The following is a 25,842-nucleotide window of genomic DNA, read 5'->3' on the forward strand; positions in this document are numbered from 1 at the left end:
CATACATTTGGGCACGTACAATTTTATTAATTAAAAATAATTTATATTAAAAATATTTTAAAATATTTATTGGTTTTCAATTATATGACGCGGCTCCCTTCGACAACTCCCGCGACGCCCCTGGGAGCCGCGACGCACAGTTTGACTACCTCTGGACTATAGAGCGATACCCCCTTGCCCGCCCTTTTTTATTTTTAAATTGTCGTTTTATTCGCCGTATTATCTGAGTAATTTATAATTTTATCTTATTCGTATAATTGTTTGAATATTTAAATAATAATTTATTTTTTCCTAAAATTTTGAGGGGAGGTGCTATAGATTACAACTCTATTATACCCTACACAAATGAATACCTGCTTGACAAGGCACCCAGTCTTACAGGATAATGTAACGACTACGTTAAGAGAACGTTGCACTCGCATGTGTTGTCTCCGTCTTACACACATACGACATATACGACATAGTGTATTAGAGTAAATTGACCTATTACCAAATTTTTAGGTAAGAACATTATTTGTGTTCTCTCGTTGGTTTTTTATGATATTTTAATTTTTAAGTGAGTTATGAGTATGAAAAATATAAATATTTGAAAATGCCCATAATTCATAATTATGTGAGCTAGCACGTCGTAATTTTTTGTTAGTATCATTAGGTGATGTCTTTGTAAGAAATTATAAACGGTGTAGCTTTATAAATTAATACAATAATTGTTTATTTTATACTTAGTATTTTTTTGTTTTTAAATGGTCGATTATTCATTTTTAACTACATATTATGTTTTGGTCCATGGATATTTTACGGTGAATACTGGGGGTGGAATTCGCTAGCTAAGCGGATTCCAATCTGAGTGTCCAGTCCCGTGGTCACTCGCGCATATGTTCATGAATATTCTATAAGTATTTATAATATGACTAAATACTATGCCACTTCGCGAGAAAAATGTCAGTACCTATTAAATTTATTATGGCGTTTTTATCATAAATCCCGACCTGGATAGACTGTTGGTTAAAATTTTGGTTTCAGAGACGATGGAAAAAATGCGAGCGGCGAACAGGAAGACGCCGATGAGAGCGACGATGACGCGGTGTTATCGGAGATGTTGCGTGATCTTAATGTGATGAATATGAACGCGGACGAAGATAATATATGTCAAGTGTTTCGAAAATACGGTGCCAGCATGGTGGCTCAGTATGGCAACAGTCACCAGCAACAGCAGCAGCATCCGTCGGTTTTTTCGTCAGGCACTGGTATCACTGTGGCCAAAATCAATAGGACTAAACATGTCGACACGCCGTCGATGAAAGGCATGCAGGGCACTCCGTTGCGGTCCGTTGTCGGAGTCGCCGTCAAAGGACAATCATCGGTAATAACTCTTGGCAAGAAAATGTCCGTGCTGCAATTGCCACCTACTGATCGTGACAGTAATGGAGTTACCGTGCACATCGATGACAGCAAAGTCGTCAATGAGTCTATGATAGATGGAGACTGTGATCATAACGTATGCACAAGGGAACTTCAGCCACTCATAAATAAGGTTTGAGACGTAGTCAGAAATTTAACGCAAATACCTACACTTTTTATTTTGTTTTGCCTTTTCCCCATTTATAATTGGTTTAAAATAATTGAATGGCAATTAAACGAAAAAACGAATTTAAGTTAATTCTATAAAGAATAATTAACAATATTTTCAACTAAATTAACCACAAAAGTAAGCAATTCACATGATAACTTGAATAAAGTATTTCTAATTTTAGAAAAAAATAGTTCTGACTTTTGTCATTAAAATAGGTGTTTTCATTATAACTGCGACACGTCATATTGAAGATTTAAACAGAACATAATTATGTGCTTATAAAATGTTGTTAGGTTCTTTTTAAAATATTCTTTTCTGATGTTCTAAACACTACATTTTTGTATATTTAAAGGATGGTTCAGTAAACATGACACGATTACATGCTGTAATTCACAAACTACCTAACTGGAAACAACTAAGAGTAAGTGAATTTCAGAAATTCTATTAGATATTTATTAAAACAACGTGCCAAACAAATCATAAAATTAATATGAATAGGTACAATTATTTTTATTCCTCCAATGTTCATATTATTAGCTCTGACATCATCTCACATAGCAATATTATAATTTTAAAATGTTTATAAAATATTTTATTAAATATGAATATGTTTTTAAAGCAACTTGTGAAGATCTTCATAAAAATAAATTTGTTTTTAAGATGTTTTGTTATCATTTTTTTTTGGCCGATTGTTTGATATTATAGAATTGTATTAAGAAACAATTTTAATAACATGACAATATATTTTTTTTATTTATCATATTAATTATAAAAAATATTTTAAAATCATTTCATAGTTTTAAAATGTCAGTTTTAACAATATCATGAAAATATAATATTATTATAGTCATTTCAAATATTTGATGTTTTTTTTTTATATAAATAATGATTAAAAAAATGTGTACTTGGTCAAAATGTTTAACAATTAAATTCAAGAATACACATAAGTTACCTATTAATCTATAGGCATTTACTGAAACGTGTACTAATGATAATTCATCAGAGTTATTTATAACTTTATTTATATCTGCAGTTACACATAAATTAAGAGTATGTGCGAAACATCTAAAATGCATTGGCAATATGCTTTGTATATCTCTCCCGTGTACGTCATATTATTGATTACTTTCGTTTGATTCTAAATTAAATTCTGAGGTATCAATATTATTAAACGAATTTCCCTCTTCGATAAAAATTATATTTGTCTCTTTACTCCAAACATTTTGAATGCTTTGACAAAATTACTCCCATTATCAGTAACTGTTGCGATAATTTTAGAATGATTTAAGTTGAATTCCAAATGTATTTCATTAAGTATATCAGAAATTCTATCGTAAGTATGACTTCCTTTAAAACGACGACAAGCTAAAGCCTTTGGTACCCGATTAAAATTAGTTGATGAAATCAAGTGACCAGTTACCCCTAGAAAACTCCTCTTTTTCCCAGACCAAATATCTACAGTAATACAAACAAATTGTACATCGTTTAAGTTTTCATTTATTTCAATTTTATTTTTTTCATAATAAGTATCAATTTTTCGACAAAGAGATCGTTGGCTTAACATATGAAGTCCGAAATTCGATATATTTAAAGTATCAAATATTTTTATAAAATATGGGTTTTCTACGCATCTCAAAGGAATCATTGAATGTAAAAAAAACTCATAATTTCACTTTCGAAGTTTTCTTGTGTTGTTTTAATTTTTAATTGCATAACAAAAGTTTTAATTTTTATATTTGGTGGTCCAATTGATCTCAAATGATTTTTATATTCTTCAGCTGCATCAGCGCCATATCGATGTTTTATATGTGTAACAAAATTAGAAGATGAATTTCCATAATCTTTCAGTTTAACAATTTTTGGCTCACATTTTACGCATTGAACCACCGTTTACTTTCAGATGCGCATGATTTTTCAGGTAAAAATTTAAAAAAATTACCATCAATTGATCGTCGAAGTGGTGGTGGAGATGATGAATTTTTATTATTTTGTGGTACAGAAGTTGAAGTTCCTTCGCTGTCACTCATTATAGTTTGTAGTAAATTATATAGGACGAAAAACAACGAAATGAAACCAGTAATGTTCCAATGCTCCAAACCGATTAAATACAAATGATATTTTACCGTACGTTTATAGACGAATTTAGATTTTAGATAAAGAAAGAAACCTTTGAAAATTATAAGATAAAAATATAAGTACAATTTATTGACCAGTAATAAATGCCAATAGTTGCCATGTAGCTCTAGAATTTATAAATAGCTGATGTATTGTACGTAAATTCATAATTTCAATAATATATAGTAGGTATAGACGGTGTAGTTCGTAATACAAGATTGTAGTTATGTGATAAATTTTGCGATAATGATTGATTAACGATTAATAACTAATGTAGTTCAATAAATTAATCGTAATCGATTACGTAATTTAATCGTAAATTAATCGATTACGCCCAACACTGAATATAGGAAATGTTTCCACCTTTGCTTTATATTTGTGTCTCAGGTATGTTTAATATTATATGACATACATAGTCATACATAAATAATATTTATTTTTTACATAGATATAGTTATATTTCTTTACCTAAAAGACAGGCAATTAGATTTGATTCTTATTAAAGATTTTTAGTTTTGTTACCTACTGTTTTGATCAGTTTCTGAAAATTTGTTTTTTTTATATATATAGTTGTATCATAATATATCATTCTTAACTAGTGTTTCCCAACCTTTTTACCACCACGGACCACTTCGATAACATTTTATAGGTCACGGACCACCTTAATTTCTTAATTTTACGAAACCATTTTTGCTCATTAACAACCGCTGCCACCAAAAATTTTTATGATTTTACACAACAATTAAAAAACGTACGCAAAATAATTTAATAAAGATTTATATTTTATTATTACTACGACTAATGACACTGTATCGGTTCAAACGTATATAAAGACTCACTGCCTCCGTATACTGTGTTGGACGACGACGATCCGAGTTACAATCAAAATCCCTGTGTCAGCGGATTCCACGGTCTCTCCGTCGTATAGCATACTATTCTTGATGTTCTTAAAAAATATCATGTATATATTATTCAGGGGTTTGTAACACCAAATTAATCAAAAAATGATAATTTTTATTACTGTACTTTACGTTACATTTTATTACTATACTAACTAATAACTAATATATAGTTATACTTTACTATACTAAATAATTTACTTAATTGTGATTTTTGTGACTGCAGTTCTTTGGCCAGTCATTCTCGGATGAATGTTGCTCATAGTTAAACGCATGTCGTCACTTACGTCCAAGCAATTCCTTTGTTTATTTTTCATAACAAGTAGACTAGAAAAGAGACAATGCTACACTTGCACCACATGGTCCTAGTATCATTTTCTTTAAGCTTTTACATTTTCCTTCGAAAAATTCTGTTGTTCGGTCTTTGAGAGTAGTATGAACTGTATGTAAATGCCGCTGTAGCTTTTCTGGTTTCAAAGCATCATTACTAAGCACAACAGCACATATCACACATTGAGGTCCTATTTCTCGATTTATTTCCTCTTCCGCGACATATTCCTGAATAAGTCTAATAAGGTTCTGAAAAAAAACCCACTTAAACAAAACTGGACTATAAACTTATAATTTCTTTAAAAACGTACTTCGTGGTAATCTAACGAATAACGAGTACATACTGAATCAATATCATAAAGTATGTAGAAACAACAATGTTTGTAATTTACTTTATTATTATCGGTCGCGATAATAATATTATTTATTACTTTGATACCTACTCACATATAAATGTGGAAAATACTTACCGGTCAAGATAACGACCGATATATTAATAACGATAATAATATTATACGATTCTTTAATTAGTTGTAATTTTTTCACTATTTAAAAAAAAATTATTATTATTATTAATTTTTAATGGAAATCTAGAAAAAAATCTATGGGACTGCGGACAACCGGTTAGGAAACACTGTTCTAAACGTTATTAATTAAATATATATATAATACGAAAATATTAAAATCTTATATTATAAAACGGGACGTCGTTCGCCCGTTTCCCGTCGGCGCTAGCTGTAATTTGAGTGTTTTCCAATCAGAAAATTAAATTTTTTCCAAGCCCCGCCCGCCGATCGTCGTTCCGAGCCGTTATCGCCGCGCCCGGCCGCTTATCACGACGGTGTTGGACGATTATTACTATTATTATTATTTATATTATTACTTTTCTACGGTTTTTTTCGCGTAGTATACGTTATTATTAGGGATGCGCAAAAACGACAATGGTTCGATATATCGATGAATGAAATATCGATGTAAACTTTTGTATAGGTATCAAAATATCGAAATATCGATATATCGATATAATTTTATATATTAATATTAATAGGTCATATAAATAAATAACAAGTAAATATTTTAATATATAATTTTGTGTACATTCAATATTATAAAATTTACAACTTGTAAGGTAAAACATTTAGAAAATTAGAAATTCAGAACCAATACTTATCATCTAATGATTGTAAAAATACTAGTTTTGACAATCTTGAGCCTAATATTCTATTTCTACTTTTAGTCATAATGTTACCGGTCTTACTAAACAATCTTTCTGATGGTACTGATGTGGCTGATATAAAAATAAATTGTCTGGCTAGTTTATATAGATTTGGAAAAGCTCCTTTGATATTTTCCCATTCAATAATCGGATCTTCTTTGAGTCCAATAACCGATTTATCCAAATAAGAATGTATCTCATCTTTCGCATGAGATCCAGACTTTGTTTTATTTTTTTGTTTTTTCTCAAGATTCCTGTGTAGGCTCCAAAGATCAATACAATTATTACTATTAGTAGAATCAACATTATCTTCTACTTCATTTTCCAAGATCTCATCGTTGTTTGCAAATGGGTTTTGTGCCTCGATCAAATTTACTAGTGTATTTAATATTTTTGATTTGGCTTGTGGTTCTATAAAGTATATATCTTTAAATCTTGGATCAAGTATAGTGGACATAGATAATATTGGGTTATATTCCAACTTCCCACACCGGTATGCAAACTCTTCCAATAGTTTAATTTGTAATTTTTTTGCAATATTGAAAACTGGTTTCTCATTTTTAATTAAATGTTGAGTACACACTATAACAGGGATGATCTTAATTGACATGACATACTTTTCCGTTGATAGCTCCTTTGTTAATTTCTCAATTATGCCAAGTAGCAAACAGATTTCTTTTAAAGACTGAAGATCTCGTGCCGACAACATTTCCGGAACTTCATTACCCGTTCGAGAAAGTAAAATATTTGAAATTATAGTTGACATTGAAATAAATCGTTCTACCATGTAAAATGAGCTGTTCCAGCGCGTTTGTACGTCAAGTATTAATTTTCTGTATTTCCCTTCGGACACTCCTGTAAATTGAACAATAAAAAAGGAATTATTATTTTGTCATAAAATTATTAATAATTGTATTTGTTACCTTCTGACTTTTGAACACTTCTTAATTCATCACACGCCTTGGTACTTTTTTTAAAGTATTTAACAATACATCTAACTTTATGCAATAATTGGGGAACTCGTCCACTTTTAACTCTAGTTGTGGCATTTTCTTCTTGGGTTTTACTAATACCTTTTTCTACAATTAAATTAATAGTATGTGCTAAATATGCTAAATGTCGTTTTTCTCCAAATTCGTCAACTACTGCTTTTTTATGTTAGCCTCACTATCTGTTGTTACAGCCACTACATTATTTTTTTCAATGCCCCATTCTGATACTGTATTAACAAAAACTTCACCTAAATATCTGGAAGTATGACTTTCATCTAGTTCGGTTACTCCAATGACTCCTAAAATAACATTAATACCTTATAATTCCGAATAAATAAAGAAATATATACGTATATCACCAGAAATATTATGAAATTTTACCCAATTCAATATTAGTTTTGTTAAAAAAATGAACAGTTATTCCGATATAACTTTGCATTTGCATGGTTTCAGTCCAAACATCAGTTGTCAGTGATACATTTTCAACTTTGATAAGCTTGTCTCGAAATTCGGCTGCTAATACGCTAAATTTTTCGTTTACTCTTCTTTTAACTGTGTCACGACTGGGAATTTTATAAAGTGGACATATTGTACTAAGTAAATTTTGGAAACCAGGACTTTCAATTGTAGCAAACGGGACATTTTCTTTACAAAAATAGTATACCACTGCATCGGTAATTTTTACAGTATTCGAACCATCGGCTAAATTAATAATATTATATAATTATTATACACACCTATATATTATTTTCAAAATTATAACTAAAAGTATCTATATTTTATCATAAAAACGTGTAGAAAAAGTATTTATTTTAGATATTTTATACATCAAACTTTTTTAAGTTGTATTATATCTATGTAATATAATATATACCTACTAGGTATTATAAATATATTATTATTATTCGTTAAAATATAAAAATATATTTAAATAGGTAGAAAAATAAAGTTATATGAATACTAATTACCTGAAAATGAAGAAATGTTGTACATCATATTCGGCAAAGTTTGCTGTTTTTAATAGGATTCGATTGATCGAAGGCATTAAATGTAGATTCCCTTATTGACGAGTCACTTTTATGAAAATCCTTAGTAGAAAAAATTTTTATATATAAATATAACAAAAGTATAATTTATTGTTATTTTGCTGATTGTTAGGTGTTATTTAGATTTTTAAAGTTAACTATTATAATTATTGAAATTATATTAATTATAATTAATATAAATAATAATTATTATACCCGTGAACATCCTGCGCCATCATTAATTAATGTAGCTGACGATGAAGATGGCGAAAGTTCTGCTTCAGTCGCAGACGGATCATTAATATTAAATGCATTTTCATTTTCACTTGCAATTTCCTGTGTTTCTGATATTTTTTTCAAGATTAGATTATTAGTAATATTAAGTACCTACCTAGTAAATTTTAAATTTTGATACCAAAGTATTTTTATGCATATAAATAAATAATAATTAATTAAAAATGTTTCTAATTTTATAAAAATATATAGGTATTACAATTATTCATGGACGCCCAAAATAATAAATATTAAAGAGCTACTATAAAATTATACAATATTTCAATACTAGCTAGGTAATAAAATATAAGTGTTGATTTAAAGAATCGAAATCTGTCGTATTAAATATTAAAATTTGTGCTGCAAAATATAATACTCCAGGCAATACATTTTTATTGTTATTCAGTATATTATATTTTATTTTTCAATACCTACTATTAAAATTAAAACTATTAAAATTTTTCAAAAAATTATTTATATATTGAATAATACTTTGTAAATATTATTTAAGAATATAAACCACATGTCCTCATAACAATTTTATTTTAAATTAATTTTTATACTTACCGTTTTTTTTACCCAATGTTTGCTTTTTATTAATATTTTCTAATGTAGATTGTGATTTTCTTTTTTTATCTCTTCCTTTTTTACCCTAGGTTATTAAATGGCTTCATAATTTTGAACACCACCATTGGGTGTTTTATATACTGTATTTTTACTAGTAGTACATTCACATCATTGTATAAGCATTTAGAGTGGTATCTCGAGTCTTTTTTTAGAATAATTTTGTATTTTTTTTAATGGATCAATAGTTGTTTCATATGTACTTCCCCAAATACAAATACCATAATTAATTATGGATTCTAATAATGCTTAATACACTACTCTAATTTTCTTAAATTCTAAGATATTTGTTAAATTTTTAATACATACATTATTTTTCTTAATTTATTTGTTTTAAATTTGATGTGGTCATTCCATTTCAGATTAGAATACAATTCTATACTTAAATATTTACAATTTACTATTTTTACAAAGGTTTTGCATGTACATACATTTTAATTTTGGTTTAAACACTAATTTTCATGTATACATAACCCTGTTTTATTTGAATTAACTATATAATGTGGTATTATGTATGTTTTTTCTAAGTTTAGAAATAAATTATTTTCACATAGCCACTTTTGGATTTTATTCAAGCCGGAACGTACACTAGCAAATATTTCATCCCAGGCCTGGCCTTCAACAAAGAGTACTGTATCATCTGCATAACAAACTATTTTCCATATGTACTCAAGTAATTAATTTGGTTTATATGCATATTAAACAATGTGAGCGATAGAGTTGTCCCTTGAGGTACACCACTCATTATTAAAGTTTCTTCACATAATTCGTTGTTTATTCGAACATGTTGTTTTATATTTATTAAATATAATTCTAAAATTAAATGTTGATTCACCATCAAAATCGTATTTTTAGCATCTAAAGTTCTTGAAAAAACAAATAATAATACCATAGCAAAATTTGTAAATGATTGTCTTAGAATATTATGGCCAGAGGGAGGTAACGACGAAAAAGTTTTATTAATGTTATCCGATGCAGCCCCATATATGGTTAAGACTGCTAACAATTTAAAACCATTTTATTCCAATCTTATTCATGTAACTTGTGCTGTTCATGGGATTCATCGGATCGCAGAAAAAATTATGGATAATTTTCATGAAATAAACGATTTAATTAACAACGGAAAAAAGATATTTTTGAAAGCTCCTTATAGAGTTCAATTATATCATGAAATATTACCTAATAAACCATTACCACCTCAACCTATAATAACACAATGGGGTGCTTGGTTAGAATCGGCAATATTTTATGCAGATAATTTTGAAAATTTTAAAAATGTTATTCAAAACCTACAAGAAGATGGTGTCAAAAGCATTCAAAACTGTAAACAAATTTTAACTAAATCAAATATAATTAACGATTTAACTTATATTAAAACAAATTTTTCGATTATTGTTGAAAGCATTAAAAAGCTTGAGACTTCAAGTTTGTTACTAATAGATGCTTTACACATTTTTGAACATGTTACAAATTCTATTATCAATCTTGCTGAAAATGATAATAGCGTATTAATAAAAAAAAAATGTTCCGAAATTATTAATAAAAATAAAGGCTTGCTAATTTTAAAAGAAATTGCTAAAATACACCTAGGTGAGACTGTTGACTTAAAGAGTTCCTCCATCAAACACTTTTCCCCGGAAATGTTGTCGAGTTTTAAATATGCTCCCATAACAAGCGTTGATGTGGAACGAAGTTTTTCTTTATACAAACATACCACAAACCGCCGTCATAATTTAACCGAGGTCAATATGGAGTATATCATTGTTACTTATTGTTTTTTCAATATCGAATAAATTGTATATTTTTTCATTTTAATTCAATTTTATCATCATTAAATCAAATAATATTGTAGTTTTTTTTTCTTCATAATTTATGTTTTGATTTTATAACTTTACAATAAATAAACAGCTGTAATATTCAAAAATTCTTTTGCATGTTTTGCATTATTTTCTTGCATATTTTGACTTTTTTTAGTGCATGTTTGCATGCATATTTTACAATTTAAAATGCATATAAATCCGGTCTTTAACTGAGTGAGTGATAACCAATCGTATTTTGATGATTTGGAGTGATCTATTTTCTTTTATGATTTTTGGATTTGGTGGATCGATCCTGTTGAAGACTAGATTGCTTATATTTATAACTATTGAGTAATGGTCAGTTATATAGGTATAGGCAACAAATGTTATACAAATATATGGGGCATTTGTTTGTGCAACATTAGGTAAAAACTTTCCCACAACTCCCAATATTCTTTGTAGTGCCACTTTATTTCCCCAATTTTAATTCCTTTATCATCTTTATTTTATTATAGTCTGGTTTTACTCCCAAACTAGTTATTTCATGCCCAGAAAATTAACTTTACTTTTATTAAATTTGACATTTTCTCACTTGCTCTTTGAAGTACCTTCCTTAGTTTCTCATCGTGTTACTCTTTGTTTTTACCATAAACATATCATCTATATATGTATCAAAACCTTCCAATCCTTCAAATATTTGTTTATTTGTAATTTTTTATGGAATATTTCTGGGGTTGAAGCTATACCAAATGCATTCTTAAGAACCTATATCGACCCATTGGTTAAGAAAAAGTACATATTTTAGAACTTTCATTTGTCAATTTAATCTGATAAGAACCTTGATTGCATCTAAGGTACTAAAAACTTTTGTCCCTACCAATTGCTTTAAAATATTCTGCTTTTATCACTTTATTTAGATTTTGCAGACATATACATACATATCCATTTATCCACGTATCCATATTCATATATACGATATACATATCCGTATAGCCCTATTTGATTATTTAGCTATAGATCACATAATTTATATAGCTCTTTTTTCAGTAGTTCTTCCATTGAAATGGAATTTTTCTTGTTCCAAAACCTATTTGGACAGAATTATCTTTTAATTTGATCTCATAATTTCCTACTATACATCCAACTCCTTCAAATACATTATTAAATTCTTTAATTATGCTTATATCTTTATAATGGTTATTAATTTCTAAGAGACGTTTCACTATTCCTAATTTTACACTATCCTCAAGACCTAGGATAGCTACTTTCTTATCCACTTGTGTATTTACCACATACAATTCACAACTAATTTGATTTACATTTCTGTTCCAATATTTAAATTAAATTTTCCTAAGACTTTGATATTGTTTCCATCATAAGTGTCAAAGTTTGTTCTTACTTGAGGACATATGTTGTATTGGGGAAGTGGGATTGCTTGCGTAACGGTTTACAATTATTACTACTATAATGGAGGTAAAGTGGTGGTGTAGGGATTGAAGAGAATTAAATAGCTACACTGCGGCAATGATGGTGGGAGTTTTGTGATTGTGGGGATTATGATACCATAAGAAACTGTGGCGAGGAAGCACAAGTTCACGGTTTCAGATCTGTTCTATTTATGTTACCTACTTTATTTCACTACCTAGCTTTAGTATTGAAATAATTAATTACTTATCTTATTTGTATTATTATTAACTTTTGATAATTATTATTAAAATATTATTTATATAACATTATTATGTTTAATTATAAACATATTGTTTTCACTTGGCGAGCTTGCGAAACACATACATTTGAAGCGTAGTATTTATTTAGACGAGTAGTTAAACAATTTGTTTTTGTTGTTGCCCCTAAAAACTATATGTCTGCCGTTTACACAGGTGGTATTGAAATTAATGTCAATTATGGGTGATCCTATAGCAAATTTTCCGGACATAATCGAACTAAACAAATTGCGTAGATGGTACGAAATACGGATAAATGTAAACAGACACATGACGTCGAAAATTAAACGTTAGTAAATTTAAATTATTATGGTACACAATATTATAATTAAATATATACAGTGAAAACTCTATAATGAATTTTAAGGGACCAAGAGATTTGTTTCGTTATAGAGAGTTTTCGTAATATAGAGCGTATAGGAATTATATAATAGGTTATAAATCTAACTAACCATTATTATGTAATTTTTACTTTATATATATTTGTTTACTTTAACGAGTTATATTATAAAGAATTTTTACTGTATATATATGTGCAAATTATGGTGTAATTTTGTATTTAAATGTACAAATCTAATTTAATAGAAAAACTAATAATTCAGTCGATAAAGTCATGGAGTACACCGCGACCTAAACTAACGTCTGTTGGTGTACCGAATAACCCAATGCATGGAGAAAACAATATCGGTGTGATGAAAATCACTTGGGATCAAGTGAATGAAATTAAACGCAAGGTGAATATTATTTGTTGATTTAAAAATGAATAATTTTCATATAATATACTCATATGTATTGTGAATACTTATAAATGTTATTTTTAAAATGAAAATCTAATGAGTATATATTTTTATGACTACATTTTGTATTCTTAATATTATTATGATAATACATTTTCTCCCAATAAAACATTTAAGAAATTATTTACACTAATAGTGCATTTTTAAGTTTTTTTTTTTAATTCAAGAATTTGTTTATATTTCAATTTATATTGATTATTTGTTACTTAATCTAATTCTATTTTTCTTACATTATAGACTATATTTTTATTTTCTTATTAACGCCCATTATCAATCTAAATATAACTACATAACAGTATATAATATTATAACTATATTTTATTATATTATTTTCAGTTTTATTAAAACTAAACTAAGTGAAACACATATAGTATAAAATAATTTTACAGCTTTAGATAATCAAAATAAGTTCTTCCAAGCCCTCCTCCCCTCTGTATAAATATTTGGCAATACTATTTATAATGCAACAATTACTATTATTTATTTAACTACCTATTACATTACGATGATCGTTTTTGTTGTTTTAACGCAATAATATAGATCAACAGAACGAAAGATGAGTACACCTTTAAACTTAAAAGAATAGCGATTAACAACGCAAGGACAATGTACCAGACCATGCATAATGACTATTATAATAATCGTTTAAGCAGGAATTTTAAACAATCATACTACGATTATTTCCCTGCTAAAGAGAACGATTGCTTGTTTAAGTATGTCGCTGATATAAAGAAGACATAAATAATAACACCAACTACAAAAAACGATCACAATCCATGTTTCATAATGCGATAAAATCATGGATTAATTACGAAATGGTTTTGCATAATTCAAATCAGCGACATCCAGATAAATATTGCATTTATAATAATTAATATAATGTATTATAAAAATATAAAAAACTTGATATTGTTCTAATTAAAAATAGTTATAAAATCGGGACTAAATGGATATAGGTATATGGAAACTACCGTGGAATTGACTTTAATTATTATGTTTAATTATTGACGAATGGTATAATACCTCTAGATTCTGCGTCAAAAATACCAAAATGATGAAATGGTATAAATGTATAATTAACATCAGTGGTGGTTATGAATTTAGGGAGGGAGAAAAGGGCCCAGGTAACAGGCCAAAATCCTTTAAAAAGCTCAACGTAAATATTTGTTAACTTCTCCAATTTAAAACGCTAATATAGTTTAATTAACCCTTTCAGACCCGAATTAATTGTAGTAGAGAAAAAAAAATTAGCGATTTATATATGTTATTAAAGATACTTAATTAAGGTTCTTTTCAAGTTTGAAGAGATTCTGACCATCTGGACCAAAAATACAACTATGCACATTATAATGTCCATTGGGCCAATATGGAGATACTTGAATGCACATTACAATGTACATTGGAATTTGTAGCATAAAACACTATGCACATTATAATGTGCAACGGGATTTAGGTGATAAACTTATTGTTTCAAGAACTATAAAATTTCGTTAATTTATGAAACAAAGACATGTATTGTCTTCTTGTGCACACATAGTAATAAGTTATTTTAAAAAAAACTATATTATTGATAAAAAAACATTTTATTGATAACAATATTAAAACAATTTTACCAAACTTAAAAAATGAACATAAACAAATCTTATTTGTGTAACAATAAACATTAATAATTAATAATTAAAAAAATTAAATCAACATTTTAACTAAAAAATACAAAAAAACGCCTACTTGGCAGCATGAAACAAAATTAATATGTTGTCAATTTAATAGGCTTTAAATAAATATGTATACACTACACAATTTTATTTATGAAATTTTCGAAAACAATTACTTTTTTTAGTAAAACACAAATGGGTACCGAATTTTATACAATAAACATGTGTACGTTCTGTACAACCTTCAAACTTGCACCGTATTGCTTCTTTACGATCATCGTACTCTGGATGGTGTCCGTATTGATCTTTCCTTACTTCTTCGAGCGGTCTTTTATCGACGTTTTTTGGTGATCTAGTTGGAGTTATATTTATTGAATCGGAACTACTGGGGCGCCCTCTTCGTTTTGATATAGGAGTTGAAAGACTACCAATCATAATTAAACTTTCGGCAAGGTGTTGTTTAAAATGTATCAAATCCATAATTTCTTTTGTATGAATTTTAAGGTTTATTGCATCTCTTTTGTACTCGAGCCACGAATTAACTACTGCCATATCAGATATGTGAAAAAGCATACGTAAAGTCCACTTTTTTGATTTAATAAACGTTCGATAATAACTTACCAGCTGGTCGTGTTTGTCTACATCACCCATACTTTTATTGTATAAATAAACAACTTCGGGACATTCAATAAAAACCAGTGATTTTTTTTTACGATCAAATCTTTGTACTATAGTTGGTGTTCCCGAAGAAATGAAATTTGATCCGAGCTGTACAGCTTTATTATCGAACCACTTTACCAAAGCAATATTATGATTTGAACATATCTCGAAACTAGTTCCTCGGCCCATTTTAGCTAGTTGTTTATCTTTTGGAAACGGGGGGTTATTGAATCTATTTATTCGGATTGTTCCAGCAGCAAATATTTTATACTTTGATAAACAGCAAAATAAGTTGTAAGAGGAGAAAAAGTTGTCAAAAAATAAAAAGTTTGTTAGGCTTTAAATTTTCAACCAATTTTAAAACGATTGCTCCACCTAGACCAAAATTTTTTTGCATATTTTTATCGATTTGTTTACCCCTAATATATTGTTTTATTGATAAATTTCCTTTAAAAGGAACAATTTGTTCGTCCACACTTAGATTTTGTTCAACAGGTAACTGGGCACAGCGTTTAATAAATGAATTATACAAAGGACGAATTTTCACAAATTTATCTCTGTTTTCTTTGGGTATGGCTTTATTATCTACGACATGGAAACAACTGCGAAGTTCAAAAAGTCTATTCCTGGTCATGTTATCCGCGATTAAAGGCACTCTAAAATTTTTTTTCCCAATACATCCTAACTCTTGGATATTTTAGAACACCAAAAAGCATATGTATTGCAATCATAGTTTTCATTTCATGAGTAGAAGTATTTTTAAAATTTTTCAAATTGTTCTGAGCAGCATATATATTTGTATATTTTGCCGTGTTTTTGAAATCGTCATTAGAAAAATATTTAGTTAAATAATCAATTGGGTTTAAAATATTGGTCAAAACTGGCGGATTTAAATCAGATTGTATTGTAAAAATTGAAGGAGTAAACGGAACATTTTTCCAAAATATATTTTTTTTTAATATTGGAATAAATCTAGACCACTTTTTTGTACTAGTATCAGAACCTAATGTAAAAGAAGTTGTATTTTGAATCGGCTGAAATGATAAATCTAATGGAACTACATTTTCATTTATTTGTTCGTTCACCTGAGAGGCTTCGGGTTCTATTTCTATTTGTTCATCAGCTTCATCAGCAAAAATTCAGCCAATCCTTGAAAGTCATTATCGAAGTCGTCTAAAAGATTCTCTAATTCTCTATCAGGAAAATTAACCTAACCTAACGGCATGGGCGGCACGGACGAGCTACGGACAAGGTACGGACAAGTGTGTGTTCGTGAACGACGAACCGTGCATCGATCAACACTCTGCCGACACACGGTGCGGGTACGTTGCGGGCATGTGTGTCCCGACCTTTATTGAACATTTCTAACATACAGGACTATCTAATGTACATAATGCATATATGCCCTTGTATGCAGTGTAGGGTTAACAAAATCTGTAAAATTAAATGTTATTATTCATAATTAAACATTTAATTATTTCCGTTTAAGAATTAAAAATTTTTCTGGTTAACTATTTCGTTTTCGTTTTATAAAATAACTAATTGTGTTTCCGTTTTTGTTTTCGTTCGTATACATTTTCCGATAAAACCGGTTAATAACAAAAACGGTTTAACCGTTTTGAAGCCCTGGTTATAATACATATTATTCATCCACTAAACGAAACCAAAATGATGGGGTAATAGTGTTCGTAAAATGTGCCTTATCGGTAATTTTATATGAATTTGGTTCTGTAGATAGCAACATCTTAAAACTGTCACTATGTACACGTTGGCGGACATGACTGCTATAGCAGTCATGCACCTGGCTGTAATTTCATCATCAGTTTTATATCTCATTAAAAGTTGCTTTATATAAAAAATGAGTCAGAGCTTTTTTTTTTAATATTAAGAAACAAAAACAATGAAAATAGAAAAAAACTCAACTGCTATAGCAGTTGAAGCCCATAGACGACTTTTTTTCTACGTGTAGGGTCATATGACTGCTATAGCAGTTAAGTAAATAACATTTATATTTTTGTTTTGTAATTATAGTCCGCGCAACGAAAACTGGCCGGTTACCCCCGAAACCCGCCCGCCATGTACGTGCCGCTAGCCGCGGGTTCTTCAACTACGCGTCGCCGCTGCGATGTTATACAATAGGCGCACGCGGTGTTAGTTATGCGATGTTGAAAACCACTTTTAGCTGTATAACTGGAATGTATTGTATAGAGGGATCGTAACACGGAGGGGTCTTAACAGGAGGGTAGTGGGTAGTGTATACTGTTGATTTTGTGCATTATGCTACAGACATTTGTAACCGACAGTGTGCTGTACCAGTGTTTTATGTATTTTTTGTGTTTCTGTTTGAATAAATTGTTGTTCTTAGATTTATTAAAAATGTCTCTTACCAATAGTGATACTCGTAGCCAGACTAAACAAATTGTTTATAAAGTGTATACGTTTCTAAAACAACTGTCAACACAACCAAATTTAACTGCCGATTTTTTTAAAAACACACAAATACGTACTGCCGAAGCATGTGGATTGTCAGAGCGCACTGTCCGACGTATTTGCTCCGAAGCAAAAGAAAAAACCGAAGAATCAACGTCAGTTATGTTATTTAAGTCTCCACGCAAAAGTTACAAACGTGCAAAAATTGTGTTGGAGATCGACGATTTTGATTCTGATGTCGTTAGGAGAACTGTGCACGAGTTCTACGATCGAGGTGAGTATCCAACTGCACAATTGATACTAAATGCTTTAAGACAAAAAATCAATTATTCCGGATGCTTACGCTCCATGCAATATTTATTGAAGAATTTGAAATTTTCTTTTAAGAAGTGTAATGATGGCCGTAAATTTTTGATGGAGAGAAATGACATCGTTGCACTTCGATGTAAATTTCTTCGAGAAATTTGTACGTTGCGCGAGATGAAGGATGATCGCCCTGTTGTTTATATTGACGAGACATGGGTTAATCAAAATCATTCGAGATCGATGATTTGGCAAAATGAACACGGTACTGAAGGATTGAAAGTTCCAACAGGAAAAGGAGGTCGGCTTATCGTGTGCCATGCTGGATGTGCTCGTTATGGCTTTATTCAAGGGTCCAAACTAGTATTCCGTAGCAATACAGGCAATACCGCCGACTACCACAGTCAAATGAATGCCGAAGTTTTTAAAAAGTGGTTTATTGAATTATTAAATAATTTAGAAGAGCCATCTGTTTTGGTGATGGATAATGCGTCATATCATTCCACACTAGTAGAAAATCACCCAAAAAGTAATTGGGAAAAATCGGACGTACAAAAATGGTTGAATGAAAAAAATATCGAATTTCATCCTCTTGAAACTTTAGCAGAACTTCATCAAAAAGTTAAAGCCTTAATTTCGCGCCAAAAAAAATACTTGCTTGACCAAATTGCATTAGAAAAAGGTCACGAAGTAATACGCCTACCTCCATATCATTGCCAATACAATGCAATTGAACTTATATGGGCCCAAGTTAAGGGTCAAGTAGCAAAAAAAAATAATACATTCAAGATGGTTGATATCGAGCGTCTTACCCATGAAGCGTTGGATGCGGTAACCAAAGAGGATTGGGAAAATTGTGTAAGGCATGCCGAAAAAATACAAGATTCAGATAACCGAAAGGAAATTCTTAGGGACACCTTAATCGAACCAGTAGTTGACCATATTGCCCGATGACAGCGATTGCAGTGATGAGGAATCAGATATAGAGCAATTGGAATAACTGATATTGATAATAATTTTATGTATTTATGTATTTGTAGACTGTTTTGTAAATATTATTGACAATTATTAATAAATGTAAAATATTAAGTATAGCCAGTATAGGTATAAATATTATTTTATTTTTATTGTATGTGTAAAAATATTATTTTTTTTTTACTGATTTGCAATTATTATTAACAATCAATAAACTGTATAATATATATTATATCACGTATTTAAATTATGTTTTATACTGATAATTTTTTAAACCATTTTATCTCATGATTGGTATAATAATTAATTAATATATACCATGTGAACGAATAATTTTAAAAAAACGCGGCAATTAGTTTAATAACCACTTATTGACAATTGCCACTAGAGTCGCACCAGTCACCGGCCAGTTTTCGTTGCGCGGACTATAGTATAAATAACTACATAGTTTACGCAAATCCTTTTTATTATAACAATTAAAATTATATATAAAATATAAATCACACATAAAGTACAGGTATATCTATTTCCGCTCTCAATAAACACAATCCAAAAAATTTTTGTAATTCGATCAATGAAATCTCTTTGAAATGTTGTATACGACAATTTTTTGTGTGGGGGCGTTTTAATTTTTTCAGTTTTTCTCCATATTTATTAGACGAATTCAAAATAAGTTGCATTACCTCATCGTCCCAGATCTTAATGAAAACGTCATACGGAGTAGCTTCATCGGTTATATCTAATTGCACACCAGCACCAAATTCATCAAAATTGAAATCTTCAATATCATTGAAGTCGTCTTCCCAATCACTGCTTATATCTTCGAAATCGATGGATAAGTTATCTATACTAGCATTATTTTGTTGCACGTCAGTGGCCGTCACTATCCTCACTACTCGGTGAGTTAAATTCTTCATTTGAAGAAACGTCATTGTTCAAATTATAAGTAGGATCATCAGCTGAACCGATCGATTCTTCAAATGAGTCTATACAAATAAAAATATGTTTTAAAAAAAGTAAATTTATTTTTCAAAGAATAACATAGAGTATTATTGACGTGCTTGTATACACAAACATTATTATAAATACTTGTATCAGATGAGTCATAATGTTTGATTCGTCCAAAATCTGACGAATATTTTCGTCATCATATTTTTTTTGTGTATCCATAGTGAGACCAAATAATTATAAAACAGAACGCAAGGACACACTATTACGAATAAATCTGAAGACATACTAATGTGTTTCTATACACGACGTATTGGTTGACAAGTAACAATAATATTGACAGATAAGATATTAATATTATGCATAATATAACTATACGAGTATATTTGTAATGTCTACAAAAAATTAGATAAAAAAAAACATAAATATGTAAAATGGTAAAATGAAAAATCTATTTTTAAACTTCATTTGATTAATTTGCCTGACCAGATTGTAAGTCGTAAATGGACATTACACTTGTCTTAGTACGATAAACCCATAACTAACATAACTGCTATAGTGGTTATGCCACTTTACGATTTGCAAATGTATAACTGTTATAGCAGTCATGTTCATATTACGACTTAAATTAGTATGACTGCTATAGCAGTGACTGTCCGTCAACGTGTTAATATACGCCTTTGGTATTTTACTGCGTCTATCGATCACCTGCAAGTAACACTAACGACTTTATCATAAACTTACGTAATATTCTTGATAAAGAAATTTCTGATAAGGGATATTACTTCTTAATTGGAGATATGAACATTAATATTATTGAGAATATAAATAATGATTATCTAGACGGGGGGCTATAATAATCCGGAAAGTATATGTCCGGACCATACAATTACGGAATGTATTTATGCGGACCGTATCTCGACGGAATCCAAAAAATATAAACCGTATTTTAACGGAACGTATAGTTCCGGAAAGTATATGTCCGGACCGTATAATCTCGGAACGTATTTATTCGGACCATATATCGTCGGAATCAAAATTATATAAACCGTATTCTTACGGAACGTATATGCCCGGAACGAATTTGCTTGGATTCTTAAAAGGTAAAAACCGTATTTACCCGGAACGTATTTGTCTTGAAAGTGTTGTAAATTGCCTATATTAAATCCCTGGAAAAGTTTTTTGACTTAGCCATACTTAGGTTAATGTAATAGGTATCAAACGTAGGTTTGAATTTTTGGAAATACTTTCAAATACAGCCGCATACATAAAAAACACATAGTTTAACTATAATTTTAAAGTACAAACATAATAATTTTAAAAAGGTGAGTACGGTATATGACCGTTTTCCGCCAAAGGTTATTTTCCAATTTCCAAAAGACATTAATAAATTATTTATTATTTATAATTTTTGATTTCAACTATAGTTAGGTAACGGTCTGATGTACAATTAGGTCGAATGTATTCTTATCGTTAAATAGATCACTGTATCCATCAACAATCGTCAATCACTAATGAATGTGTTAAATTTGAATTCAATGGTAAATATTTTCATACGAAAAAAAAACTATATTACCGGTGGTGTTGCTATAGTGGAAGGTATTATGGTATGTGCCATATACACAACTTCCTGGTTTTTAGATTCTTAGTGGAGCGATGAATGTATTGATTTTACAATGATATATGTGTGTGTTTTTTTTTATTTATTTATTTATTTTTGTGTCTGTCATCACCGTTTGGAGCAGTAAAACTGCTTCAATTTTCTTCAAAAGTATATTGTTCGATGGGAAAGTGAATGTAGTTGGGGCATTCGGGAAGTCAAAATTTATAATTCCTAATAGATAAAAGCAGATGAGAAAACAAACAAAATTTTTTAAAAATATGGGAATTTTTACGCAAAATCAGTTTTCCACAAAATCGATTTTGGTTTTTAATGTAACTAAAAAAATTATCGTAGATAAACAAAATTTTAACTAGTTTTTTATATTAGCGTTTTATATACAATTTTCAACATATTTTGATTTATTTAGAGTTGTTTACGGACATTTTCAACTTTCAATTTTTTTAAATTTAATTTCATATAATTGTCAATAAAATTAAGGATTAAAAATTTAAAACAAGGTTCTATGTAAGTAGGTTATTCTATAACCAAAAAATCTCAAACATAAAAAAACGCGCTTTTTTTATAGTTATTTAATGTTCAAATTTTGACGAAATTACATATAAAAATAACCAAGAATATGTAACAATTTTAGTTATTTCGTTTTAGTTTTTTAATATTAATTCAACTTACCGGCTACCGTATTTATAATAAGTAATAAATAAATAATAATATAAATTATAAATATAATATAAAATATCAACACTGACCAACTAGCTGTAACCGCTCAGAATCATTTTTCGTATGCAATGATATTATATCATTGAATTTAAATTCAATACCATTGAATATATAGTAACCCACTTGTAACCTATTGTACAGAGCGATATCTACAATCCGCTAACCTACCTTTTTTATTTATGCATGGACTTACTCATATACAAAAATCATGATATACCATAGTATGTAGTGGCGTATCCAGAAATTGTTTAGGGGGGCACATACTGTCTAAAATGTTATAAGACATATTGTAGTATGCATTTATGTATAGTGTATACAAATAAATATAAATCTTTAAAACAAAAAATAGTAAATATGCCAATGAGGGGGGGGGGGTCACGTGCTATGTTTATGATGTGTTAACGTTGGAATGATTCTAGTTTTATAACCCAAGTGATTTTTTTTTTCAAAATGTGTTTAATCGTGTTATAAAAAAATTTAAAAAAAGTCTGACGACCTTTGTTTTTAAGTGAACGGAGAAAATTTTTTTAAAAATATAGTTTTTCCAAAATGCGATTTTTTTTTTAAATTAATATTTAGGAATAAATTTTTTTTTCAAAATTTGGTTTTTTGCTAAATCGATTCCTAAAATTAAAACTTACCTATCATCTTAATTTATTTACCTGTTGTTACCTATTAACTATTAAGTTAATACAGATTTAGGAGCCATTATTGAACGGTGTGAATAGGAAGGTTAATCTAAATATTTTTTAAATGTCACTGTGTATAGCATAATCGCAAGTTGTGTCCAAGTATTAGAGATGCTTAAATCATGTTATGCTTATCCTACACCCTTATAACAGAGCCTATTTTCTTTTTTTTGATATCTAATAAAATAATAATTATAATATAAGGTTATGGAGAACCTTGTGTTGGGTTTTTTAACCTAAGGTATGAATCACAAAAATGTTATGAATTTTCAACTTAAAAATTCCTTGCAAATTTTGCGATTTCGACATATTTCGTAAACATTTGCACTTTAAATTTTTATAAACAAAAATTGTGATTAACGATTTTAGATTTTTTTATAATATAAAATTTATAATAAACTTTGTATTCATTTTTAAAGGTTTTTTGGAATACCAAATTTTTTTTTATAGGTATTTCAAAAAAAAAAAAAAAAACAAGAAAAATCGAAAATTTCAATTTTCTATATATACAGCTTTAAAAAGTCAAAATATTTCGTAGATATATTACGCTATTATAAACTTTTGATAACAATTTCAAGTATTTGCAATGATTCGTTTTTGACTTGCAGCAAAATAAAAAAATTTGATTTTGTCAAAAACTGGTTATGCGTAAAAATTCCCATTTTTTCGATACTTTTTAGGGGTTTTCCTGACGCTTTTGAAAACTACTGAACATTTTTTACTTTTGACCTCCCAAAGTACCAACTAGATTCATTATCCTATCCAAAGAGGGACTGAAATCAAAATCTAAGCACTATTACTACTCCAAAACGTGATCACGGACACAAAAATAAAAGACATACATCATTGTAAAATCAATACATTCATCTCTCCGTTAAGAATCTAAAATAAGTATCTATAATATCAAAACAGTCATAAATAATACTTTTTAAGTTTGGGTCATTTAAGACTTGACGATACCAGACACATTGGTAATAAAATCTTTTACACTGCACCACGGTCGTTAATTTTTATTCAAAACTATAATTTTAGACGATGCAAATATACAATATGAATTATAAATTTGTCGATCGCAACGTAGTGTTGTCGAGATAAAACAAGATGACAAGTTTGCGATAGCGCAAGGCAAAACGTACCATTTGACAAAGTAAAAATTAAAATTAATATTTTGTGTTAAAAGTTATAATTTATTTTAATTATTATTATAATAATTATTTAGTCTAGACATATTTAATGTTACGTATAATGGGTACAGTAGGTTTACAAAGGTAAGTATGCAGAATGTCTAGACGACTCTTTTGAATGGTTTTTATTTTTGTTTAAATTCACTGAATTATATAGTTATATTAAATAAGTTATATCTACTTATACTCATATATAATAGGGGTATATGTGTATAATATGTATATGTATACGGGCATACGGCATAATGTCACATAATTCTATGTTTCTACAAATAATTACATTATATAACATAGGTACTATTCAAATCTTATTTTTGAGTTTTGGTTTTTGAATTTGTCATTCTTCATCAAGCCTTTATTTATCTTCTAATTTTAATTGTTGTGTGGTCGTTTAATTTGATGCTGGGGTGATTATCAATTAGAAAATCAACGGAGTTTTTGTCATTGAAATAAATACAGAATCGGCTGTTAGAAATTCGGGAAACGAATTTAATGTTTTTTGGTGATATTAATTTGCTGATGGCAATGATGTATTCAATCTGTGGAAAATTATCAATTGTCTCAAAGACGATTGCTTGATCTTTTTTGGGAAGTGAAGCGTTGATAGTGGTTTCAGCGAAAGATTTTTTTCCAGCTGAGTATTTATCGGTTTGGATTTTCATGTTTAGTTGAAATGCGGAGTTTATACTTGAAACACTCTGTATGCGGTTGGTGTTGTTGCTGGAATTGTCATTAGAGTTATTTCTGCCTATTGTTATAATTGCGTCGTTGGTGTGGTTATCGGAATATTGAGAAATTGATTGAGAGTCATTAGTAGCGTTATCTGTCAAGCTATCGGCGGGCCCGCCTTTAACTATAGGGACATTGTGTTTATTATTCAATGTTTTTGATGATTGAATAAGTCTGTCTTTAAGACTTATAGCATTGGTGGGCGAATCCCCCATTTTTTTATGGTGAATTAATAATGTCAAATGTTCATATAAGAATGGGAATCGACTATATAAGTATTCATATTACCTGTACACACGTCGTAAACTAAGTATGCTTCGAAAGCTAAAAATACGAGAGCGCGATGCGATAAGCGTGTTGCTCGGACGAGAGTGCACACGTAACTGTTGAACTTTTTTGCCTAATATTCAAAATAGAATTTACTAGACAGGAAAAAATGTTTTGGATATTTTTGTGCTATTTGTAGGTATTTGAATTTATTTGGGTTTTTTTAAATTTATGTATGATACAAATTTTGTTTTTGGTCAAAAAGCATAGTACATGGTTATTCATAAGTAGTTC

General features: G+C 29.2%; 4 protein-coding genes across 4 annotated transcripts in view; 2 read left to right on the forward strand and 2 right to left on the reverse strand.

The window, feature by feature from the left end:
* LOC132926100 (uncharacterized) overlaps positions 1-14,108 on the forward strand; it is a 63,156-nt gene extending 49,048 nt beyond the window's left edge. The window contains exons 9-13 of the mRNA XM_060990441.1: positions 1,024-1,534; positions 1,926-1,994; positions 12,727-12,859; positions 13,156-13,304; positions 13,908-14,108. Coding sequence (XP_060846424.1) covers positions 1,024-1,534; positions 1,926-1,994; positions 12,727-12,859; positions 13,156-13,304; positions 13,908-14,108 — 1,063 coding nt within the window. The remainder of the gene's footprint in view (positions 1-1,023; positions 1,535-1,925; positions 1,995-12,726; positions 12,860-13,155; positions 13,305-13,907) is intronic.
* On the reverse strand, positions 6,072-6,743 carry LOC132923905 (zinc finger BED domain-containing protein 4-like). Its single transcript, XM_060987900.1, has one exon. The coding sequence runs from the start codon at positions 6,741-6,743 to the stop codon at positions 6,072-6,074; it is 672 nt and encodes a 223-aa protein (XP_060843883.1).
* A 256-nt stretch (positions 14,109-14,364) lies between the features above and the next one.
* On the reverse strand, positions 14,365-16,907 carry LOC132926101 (piggyBac transposable element-derived protein 3-like). The gene is given in 5 exon segments (XM_060990442.1): positions 14,365-14,399; positions 15,253-16,013; positions 16,015-16,343; positions 16,345-16,805; positions 16,898-16,907. Coding segments are annotated over 5 exon segments (1,596 nt in total).
* A 1,151-nt stretch (positions 16,908-18,058) lies between these two features.
* On the forward strand, positions 18,059-19,369 carry LOC132926102 (uncharacterized). The gene has a single exon (XM_060990443.1). It carries the CDS (start codon positions 18,059-18,061, stop codon positions 19,367-19,369), a length of 1,311 nt encoding a protein of 436 aa, XP_060846426.1.
* Positions 19,370-25,842: the final 6,473 nt, after the last annotated feature.

Source organism: Rhopalosiphum padi, chromosome 3, assembly GCF_020882245.1.
Source record: "Rhopalosiphum padi isolate XX-2018 chromosome 3, ASM2088224v1, whole genome shotgun sequence".
Taxonomy (NCBI): Eukaryota; Metazoa; Arthropoda; class Insecta; order Hemiptera; family Aphididae; genus Rhopalosiphum; species Rhopalosiphum padi.